The following is a 10,227-nucleotide window of genomic DNA, read 5'->3' as shown; positions in this document are numbered from 1 at the left end:
GAGCGGCTGAGTGAACGTGGTCTGGACTCTGTGGAGGAGAGTCATGGTCTCAGAGACTCTGTAGAAGGACAGAGTACCTGCACTGTGATCCAGGTACACCCCCACTCTGGAGGGTGGAGGACCTGAGACGGGAGTTTTGATGTTGTTGTACCAAAGACTGTTATTGAAACAATCTAATGACCAAGATTTGTTATTAAATCCAAATCTACTTTCCATCCAGCTCCCTGTTCTGTTGATATTCTTGTATGCGACTGCTACATCAACTCCTCCTCCTCCTCTCCTCTCCACCTCAAAGTAACAACGTCCAGTCAGACTCTCTCTACTCAGGACCTGCCAACATCTACTGAATCTGTCTGGATGATCAGAATAAGACTGATTCTGATCCATTACTGTTACTTTTCTGTTCCCATCAGATAATAACATCTGTCTGTATGCTGTGTTTGGATCCAGTGTGATTTCTTGTGAATATCTTAAGAATCCAGCTCTGGTCTTTGGTCCTGGTTGTGACAGTAAAACGTCCACTTCATTCACTGACACTGAGATCTTCTTCCATTCTTCATCCAGAACTTGCTGTAGTTTATCTCTGGCCTCTGACACAGCTGCTGTCACATCCTGAAAGTAGGTGAGAGGACGGATATGGATGCTGGATGAGTCTGTAGGCTCACTGAGTGCTGACACTGAGGGGTAGTTGTGCAGGAACTCGTTGTGATCCTCTGTGTGAGAGAGCTGCTCCAGCTCGGCGTCTTTCCTCTTCAGCTCAGCGATCTCCTGCTCCAGCTTCTCCTGAAGCTCTTTGACTCGACTCACTTGGGTTTCCTGCTGGGATCTGACCTCCTGCTTCACATCGCGGCTTCTTTCCTGGAGGAGACTCATCAGCTGGGTGAAGAGCTTCTCGTTGCCCTCCAGTGTTTTCTCAGCAGACTGATTGATGTCCTCCACCTCCTGCTGAAGCAGCTTCACATCTTTCTGTCTGTCCTGGATTTTCTGCTGGACGTTTCCTCGACTCCCCTCGAGCTCTCTCTGCCTCTCGGTCCTTTCTGCTGCAGCTGAGACGGTGTCGTGGTCTTTATGTTCCTCCACAGAGCAGAGATAACAGATAATCTGACGATCGGTGCGGCAGAACATCTTCATCACCTCGTCGTGAAGAGAGCAGATGTTCTCCTGGAGCTTCTTGGAGGGGTTCACCAGCTTGTGTTTCTTTAATGGAGCGGCATCATAATGAGGCTGAAGGTGTTTCTCACAATAAGAAGCCAGACAGAATAAACAGGACTTGACAGCTTTCAGTTTTCTCCCAGTGCAGACATCACAGGCCACATCTTCAGGTCCAGCATAGCAGTGATCAGCAGGAGCAGCTTGGAGTCCAGTCTTCTTCAGCTCCTCCACTAAAGCTGCCAACATGGTGTTTTTCACCAGGACAGGCCTCGGTATGAACCTCTTCCTGCACAGAGGACAGCTGTAGACTCCTGTCCCGTCCTGTCCGTCCCAGTGGACTTTAATACACTCCATGCAGTAGTTGTGTCCACATGGAAGAGTCACCGGATCCTTCAGTAGATCCAGACAGATGCAACAAGAGAAGGTTTCTCGGTCCAACTGAACTCCTTTCTGCTCCATTTCACCTCTCAGCAGCAGTGACTGTGTGAGTTTCACTTCCTCAAAGATAAAACTGGTTTCAGCTGATTTAAATATCATGTGACTCTGCAGCCAATGAGGACGTCAGCTCTTAGACTCCACCCACGTTGGCTCCGCCCATCTCCCAGCTGCAGATCTGATGGAGGGAACAAGGAAACGTGACAGACTGCAGCTGCTGAGTTTGAGAGCAGTTTTTTTTATTCCTCCTCAAACTCGTCGTCTCGGCTGTGATTCATGACTAAGTTGAAGTTTCCCCCACAAACTGAGACGCCCTCTGTTTCTGCTGCTGTAACATGAAACAAAGATTTGAGGATCTTTGTTTTACCTCTGATAAGTTCACTTATTAGTCTCCAGGGGCAACGAGCGCTGTCAGTGGGCAGAGTGCTCCCTCTGGTGGTCATTCTGGAAACAAGCAGCACCATTTAGTCTAATTCAACTCAGACAAGTGGTGGATGAAGTATTCAGAAACATTACAACAGTATTTAGAACAGACGACAGAGTTGTTGAAGTGTTCAACCACCTCATTTAAAGAGCTCTCATGATTATATGGTTCAAGGAGTGTCTTTTGAACCAGAATTTGCCCTTTAGTTGTTGCCATGGTTACAATCACATCATAAAGTATACAGCGATGGTCAGAGAAAGATAATTCACGTCCTGAAACCTGATCCACGTGTAACCCTCTTGTTATCACCAAGTCCAGGGTGTTACCCTGCTGGTGGGCGGCTTCCTTTACATGTTGGGTCACTTCAAAGCTGTCCAGTAAATCCATCAGCTCTGGAGCTTTGTGGTCGTTCTTGTTATTTACATGAATATTAAAGTCTCCGTTCAGAATGAACCTGTCATATCTGGTGATACCTGGTGAGATCGACTCTGAGAGTTCCTGCAGAAATAGTGCCGAGTACGTCGGTGGCCGGTAAACTGTGATGATCAGTACTGTTGATTTACCTTTCAGCTGCAGAGCAACATATTCAAATGATGTCAAATCAGCGAGGTCGATGTCATTACACCCAAACTGTGGTGAAGATCACTGCGATCCCTCCTCCTCTCTTGTTCTGTGTAACTGACTGATAACATTTATAGTGAGGAGGACAAGCCTCTATCAGAGTTGCTTCACCAGTCGTGTTGTTAAGCCACGTTTCAACCAGGAGCAGAAAGTACAAAGTCTTATCGATGATGAGATCATTAACCAGAAAAGATTTATCGGTCAAAGATCCGACAATAAAAAAAAGGCAATTTCATCTGCAGGGACTCTCAGACTGGAGAGGAGGCTGGTTGTGGATGAACTTTGACAATTTTGAGATCGCCGTCTAGTAAGATAGTAATTTAGGTTGTAGGTCGGCGCCGAGAAGTCTGGATCCAGTGAAGTTCAGATGAACTCCATCAGGTTGAAACGCTCCTCACGGTTCCACAAAGGGTTAAAACTGTCAATCAAACGTATCCCATGTTTGAGGCGTGTTGACGTCAGCCATGTTTTCAGGATCAGGAGTCCACTGAACGATTCACTTCCTTTCTTGCGCGTCGGAATCGGTCCGGAAATAAACGCGTCTTGTGATCGATGGTCACTCAGGGTTTTCAGCAGCAGTGTGAAATCTTTTTCCAGAGTCTCAGAGCCCGTTCTCTTTTGCAGGATGTCAGAAGAACCCGTGTGGATCAGAACCCTCAGACTTCTTGGACGAGTCCAGAGGATAACTGGGAGGAGCTCCGTTAACTCCTTCACACTGGTGGTATCCAAACACAGATTTTCAGCCATTTTAACGTGCTTGGTGATGGCGTCCTCCATCAAAATACCGCCTGGTGTCTGAGGGACCTGAACTGTGTCTCTTCTGGCTCTTGATCTAGCAGTGGTTTTGAGGCTGTTTCTCGTGCTTCCATCAGCCTTGTTTCTGGTGATGTAATGACCAGTTTCCACAGACTTAGTGTCATCACACACTTCATGAGTCAGCAGCTCATACCTGTTGTGCAGGGAGAGTTCCAGCGGTGGAGTGAGCGTTGGAGCTGTGTTCCTCATGTGTTTGTTTCTGTGGTGGATAACATCAAACTGAGCCCTGGATGGAGGTGATGTTTTGGGCCTCGCTCCAGTGCGATGTGTATTTAAAAACTCTCAGATCATATTTGCTCCGGACTTGCCTGAATACTGAGATCATTTCTGACGTCCTCCCGTGTTAGTCCGCTGATACCTAAGTGGTGGACTGCTGCTTTAACAATGATCTGAATCCTCTCTGGTTTGGATTCGACCTCCATCGTAGCATTTACTACCCCCTGCTGTGAAAGTGACCGGCTTTGTTTGTGTTTTGTAAGTCGACCGTTGTTTCCCCCTCGTTTTGTCTGATGGAGGACTGCTGTGGCTCGTTTTGCCGGCTTTACTTCTTCCATCGGCTCCTCCACTCTGGCTGAACCTCTTCACTGCCTCTGCAGAGGTGGTTTTATTCTGCACCTTCACCTGCTGTATTTCCCTCTCCCCTTTCTCAATCATTACTCCACTTACTTTCTTTTTGGATACGGTTTCTATCCACTAGTGATGGTGAGATGAAGCCTCATGAGGCATCGAACCACTTCAGCCAATTGGTTCCAGAAAGGGTTCATTTCTCGAAGCTTCACGTGAACACGAAACCACCTGCTGGCCAAGTGTATAATCACAGGCAGCTGTATCTGAACCACATCATGTGATGCATTGAATGTTTGTGTCTGTTATGGCTGTTGGGAATGACTATGAATTACAAAAATGTATGACCAAATAATTTCTGTACATAAATGATCACATATGTGCATAATAAAATATTTTTTGAATGTATTCTGTGTAAATTTTCCCAAAATGGTCGTATCATATGATATGGCAGGTTGTGTAATCATGTTTTTCTGTCACTTTAGGAAAATGTCATGAGCTTAAGCAGGCAGAGGACAGTGGAAGTGTTTGTGGAACTAGGAAGAGGGGACTGAATATGCTTGTGTAACTTGGACAATGATGTACAGGACAGGGGACATTTTATTCATTTTTATTCAGAAATAACAGTTTCTCAACAGTTTTTGGTTTTGTGGATGTCCACATGTCAGAAGTAAGGCTAACAGCAGCCACCTTTTCCACTTTAGCCTTCTCCTTCTCCTTAGCTGACTCATACTTGGCCTCCACCATGGCCTTCAGAGCCTCAAGGAAAAAACATATAGTGCTGAACTGTGAGACACAATAAAGTACTCATTTGTTTCATGCATGCAGCCATACATACCTGCCTTGTAGGGAGGACATAATTAGGATCCAGTTTGGACACAAATGCCCTGAATCCAACATCATCCACAATACTGAAGGGCTGTGTGTCCTTCACTATCATGGAGACGAGGGCTTCATCCAGCTCTTGTTTTCTGGTGGCTGGTTAAAAGAGAATAAATACAGTGTCTGTTACCTGTCTTTATTTGCACAATAAACAAAAGTGAACAGGGAAAAATTGTGATGGTGCATTTGTAATATTGTAATGACTTACCTTGGCTGGGTGAAGCTCCAGTTTCCTCCTTATTCTCATGCAAGGCACGGTAACGCCTCAGCATGGATGAGGTGTTGTTATTGTACCCCAACTCCTTGGAGCACAATAAACACCTCACCTTTGAATAAAATAAGAAACTGTGAAAAATACAGTTCTTGATAAGCAAACCTAATGTGTCTGAAATAGAGTTAGATTTAGCTTATTAGGAGTTATCAAATCAAAGTGTTCCCACAGGGGAAATCCTCCTCTTCCTAGCTGGCTCCATCTTATCACCTCCTTCTCTCCTCACTCTCCTAAATCTCCAAACTATCTCTCTCTCTCTAACTTCTCCAAACTATCCAAACTCTCAACTGACCTCAACTCTCCACCAACAACCCACATTTTGAATGGAGCCTGAAGAGTTTATATTGCTGTCAAACCTCCAGGCAAAATCTGAACCACTTCCTGAAACAGTCACGTGGTACAGCCGGGCAGCAAGGCTTCAGACGTCATCATTTGTGGCTCCTCCCCTAAATGAAGCAAGCCTCGACACGCGCTTCGAAGCGTCGGCACACCTCGTGACGTCACTACTATTCACTACTTTAAAACGACATGTTTCTTTAATCCCGTCCGCTCGCTCTCTTTGTTCTGCATTTCTACACACAATCAACAGGTTTCCATCTTTCCAAACTTTAGCCTCGAGAATATCCTCAATCTGGGAAGTTTTCACCATCCAACTATAGAAAATTCACCCCGCTCCTCACTTCCTGGGAACGAAGACTGAACGCGAGGCATTCTGGGATATGTAGTCTCCAGGGGCAACGAGCGCTGTCATTGGGCAGAGTGCTCCCTCTGGTGGCCATTCTGGAAACAAGCAGCATCATGTTGTCTAATTCAACTCAGACAAATGGTGGATGAAGTATTCAGAACATTTATTGAAGTAAAAGTACAAATACAGCAAAGAAAACAAAGATACTCCATTACAAGTCAAAGTCCTTAATTAAACAGCTTACTCAGGTAAAAGTACAGAAGCGTTAGCAGCAACATTTAGTGAAAGTATTAAAGTAAAAGTGCTGCTTTGTTCCCTCTGAATAATCTATATTACTATATGTGAAGCAGTGAAAGAATTCAGCTCCTTTATTTCAGAAAAAGTTCTGATACCAGACTGAAAATACTAGAAGTCCTGCATTCAAAACCTTGTTGAAGTTAAAGTATCGTCAGCAAAAATACACTGAAAACACAAAAAGTAAAAGTACACACGAAGCAGAAAATGTTCCCTGTTAGTGTTTTACTATTATATATGTGATGTTTGTAGATTCATATTGCTGCTGGATTAAAGTGAATTTTACCGTCATAGTCACTGAAGGTTTTGCTCATTTCAACTACTTTATATATTGTTGATTTGTAAAGCGTCATATTGAACCAGATCATCACATATTTGGAGCGTTGCTGTCCTGTGAGAACCACGTATCTAAGAAATAAACACCTTTTCAGCTTTGTCAGGTTTTTTAAAATAGTTAATTTAGCAGGAGAATCATCTCAGTCCATAAAAGAACATTTAAATCTCTTTAGTTTATCAGAAAATGATTCAAAATTCAACATCACCAAATTTAGAGATACGTGGTTTTCACTACAGGAACGGTGTGAAAAGAGCTTAAAAACAATAATAAAACATATTAACATGAAGATAACAACTATCAAGAAGACGTCCGGGGGCCGCCCATAATGCTTGATTGACAGCAGATCTTTGTTCAGAGCAGAAACGCCTCAATGATGGAGAGAAAATGAAATGGAAAATGAAAATGCAGGTTTAAACCCACTGAAACCTGAAAGACTTCAGTTTATTTCAGTTTACAAAACTCAGCAGAGTTTCCAACGATGTAAATCCAAAACCCAGCGTGGAGCGGCTGAGTGAACGTGGTCTGGACTCTGTGGAGGAGAGTCATGGTCTCAGAGACGCTGTAGAAGGACAGAGTACCTGCACTGTGATCCAGGTACACCCCCACTCTGGAGGATGGAGGACCTGAGACGGGAGTTTTGATGTTGTTGTACTGAAAACTGTTATTGGAACAATTTAATGACCAAGATTTGTTATTATATCCAAACACACTTTCCATCCAGCTCCCTGTTCTGTTGATATTCTTGTATGCGACTGCTACTTCAACTCTTCCTCTTCCTCTCATCTCCACCTCAAAGTAACAACGTCCAGTCAGACTCTCTCTACTCAGGACCTGCCAACATCCAATGAATCTGTCTGGATGATCAGAATAAGACTGATTCTGTTTCATTACTGTTACTTTTCTGTTCCCATCAGATAATAACAGGCAACTGTTTGCTGTGTTTGGATCCAGTGTGATTTCTTGTGAATATCTTAAGAATCCAGCTCTGGTCTTTGGTTCTGGTTGTGACAGTAAAACGTCCACTTCCTTCACTGACACCGAGATCTTCTTCCATTCTTCATCCAGAACTTGCTGTAGTTTATCTCTGACCTCTGACACAGCTGCTGTCACATCCTGAAAGTAGGTGAGAGGACGGATATGGATGCTGGATGAGTCTGTAGGCTCACTGAGTGCTGACACTGAGGGGTAGTTGTGCAGGAACTCGTTGTGATCCTCTGTGTGTGAGAGCTGCTCCAGCTCGGCGTCTTTCCTCTTCAGCTCAGCGATCTCCTGCTCCAGCTTCTCCTGAAGCTCTTTGACTCGACTCACTTGGGTTTCCTGCTGGGATCTGACCTCCTGCTTCACATCGCGGCTTCTTTCCTGGAGGAGACTCATCAGCTGGGTGAAGAGCTTCTCATTGCCCTCCAGTGTTTTCTCAGCAGACTGATTGATGTCCTCCACCTCCTGCTGAAGCAGCTTCACATCTTTCTGTCTGTCCTGGATTTTCTGCTGGACGTTTCCTCGACTCCCCTCGAGCTCTCTCTGCCTCTCGGTCCTTTCTGCTGCAGCTGAGACGGTGTCGTGGTCTTTATGTTCCTCCACAGAGCAGAGATAACAGATAATCTGACGATCGGTGCGGCAGAACATCTTCATCACCTCGTCGTGAAGAGAGCAGATGTTCTCCTGGAGCTTCTTGGAGGGGTTCACCAACTTGTGTTTCTTGAATGTTGCGGCATCATAATGAGGCTGAAGGTGTTTCTCACAATAAGAAGCCAGACAGACTAAACAGGACTTGACAGCTTTCAGTTTTCTCCCAGTGCAGACATCACAGGCCACATCTTCAGGTCCAGCATAGCAGTGATCAGCAGGAGCAGCTTGGAGTCCAGTCTTCTTCAGCTCCTCCACTAAAGCTGCCAACATGGTGTTTTTCACCAGGACAGGCCTCGGTATGAACGTCTTCATGCACAGAGGACAGCTGTAGACTCCCGTCCCGTCCTGTCCGTCCCAGTGGACTTTAATACACTCCATGCAGTAGTTGTGTCCACATGGAAGAGTCACTGGATCCTTCAGTAGATCCAGACAGATGGAACAAGAGAAGGTTTCTCGGTCCAACTGAACTCCTTTCTGCTCCATTTCACCTCTCAGCAGCAGTGACTGTGTGAGTTTCACTTCCTCAAAGATAAAACTGGTTTCAGCTGATTTAAATATCATGTGACTCTGCAGCCAATGAGGACATCAGCTCTTAGACTCCACCCATGTTGGCTCCGCCCATCTCCCAGCTGCAGATCTGATGGAGGGAACAAGGAAACGTGACAGACTGCAGCTGCTGAGTTTGAGAGCAGTTTTTTTTTATTCCTCCTCAAACTCGTCGTCTCGGCTGTGATTCATGACTAAGTTGAAGTTTCCCCCACAAACTGAGACGCCCTCTGTTTCTGCTGCTGTAACATGAAACAAAGATTTGAGGATCTTTGTTTTACCTCTGATAAGTTCACTTATTAGTCTCCAGGGGCAACGAGCGCTGTCAGTGGGCAGAGTGCTCCCTCTGGTGGCCATTCTGGAAACAAGCAGCACCATTTAGTCTAATTCAACTCAGACAAATGGTGGATGAAGTATTCAGAACATTTATTGAAGTAAAAGTACAAATACAGCAAAGAAAACAAAGATACTCCATTACAAGTCAAAGTCCTTAATAAACCAGCATTTTATATTATTTTTGTATATTTTGTGTTCTTGGCCGCAGCAAAGACGGAGCACATCAGGGATTTAACAAAAAGAAACGCATTTTATAATCAAACTTAACCAAAAGACGCATACGGGGCGAGGCAGACAGGAGCTGATGACTGAACAGGCTGCAATCCAGGAAGCAACAACACAAAAACATGTTAAACAAGTTACACAGAGACTGAAACTACCATCTGGCGTGACTTCATTTGGCACAGAGTAGTTGAAGGACCAGATAATTTCAGCAGGAGAAGCTGATGAGTTCACTGAGTGCAGTTTTGTCACTTGTGATCAGGAGCAGGTGAGGCGGAGCTGCGACTCAGGAGAGGACGGCTCGGACACGTTCCACAAATAATCAGTCAGACAAAGAAACACGGGAAACGTGAGGAATCTGAGAGAGATGATGATGGGAAATAATGAGCTCATCATACTTGTCAAATGTTTGTCTATCTGTTGCATAACATGTTCCTGTTGTCTCAGGAAAGATGAACCCATTTATCTGCACAACATGGTTCTCTAGTCTCAGTTACAACGTCTCTGTACCTTTATCTGGTGACCTACGACCTCACTCAGTACTATCTACAAAATCAGATCTACAGAGGAAGTGGGGATGACTGTCAACTGTTTGTCACGCTGTATAAAAGCTGAACTACGGAGGAGAGACTTCGAGCAATGCTGGACACCTTTCTTTGAGTGAACATGTATTTGCTCCTTCTTGCAAGAATAAATGTCCGATGTGTTTGATTTTGAATTCAGCCTCGGAGTCATTTTTCTAACATAATTGGTCCTTCGAGCCGGATCCCAACATCCCTCCTCTCTCCGGACACAGCCTGAAACCGTGCACGGGGGAGTCTGGGACTCCTGAGGAAAGACCTCCGCCCTGTTTCTTTATCGAAACAGTTTGGACATTGGTGAGGCCAGGACGAACTGGAGAGAGGAGGGGTGACGGGATCCTAGAACAAGACTGATTCACCATCAAACGTCAGACACCCGTGTAAGACTTTTTTTGTTCTTGTTGTACTAAAGAGTCAGGTCAGGGACCTACT

The 10,227-nt window shown here is 45.0% G+C and overlaps 1 protein-coding gene across 1 annotated transcript; it reads right to left on the bottom strand.

Moving 5' to 3' along the window:
* Positions 1-5,992: 5,992 nt before the first annotated feature.
* LOC138214072 (tripartite motif-containing protein 16-like) lies at positions 5,993-8,720 on the bottom strand. Its single transcript, XM_069175441.1, has one exon. It carries the CDS (start codon positions 8,669-8,671, stop codon positions 6,923-6,925), a length of 1,749 nt encoding a protein of 582 aa, XP_069031542.1. The 5' UTR covers positions 8,672-8,720; the 3' UTR covers positions 5,993-6,922.
* Positions 8,721-10,227: the final 1,507 nt, after the last annotated feature.

The sequence above is a fragment of the Embiotoca jacksoni genome, unplaced genomic scaffold (assembly GCF_022577435.1).
Source record: "Embiotoca jacksoni isolate LCO1_2020_lvr unplaced genomic scaffold, fEmbJac1.0.p SCAF_67, whole genome shotgun sequence".
NCBI classification, from domain to species: Eukaryota; Metazoa; Chordata; class Actinopteri; family Embiotocidae; genus Embiotoca; species Embiotoca jacksoni.
The sequence above is the reverse complement of the archived record's forward strand: the minus strand, read 5'-3'. Positions and strand labels throughout refer to the sequence as shown.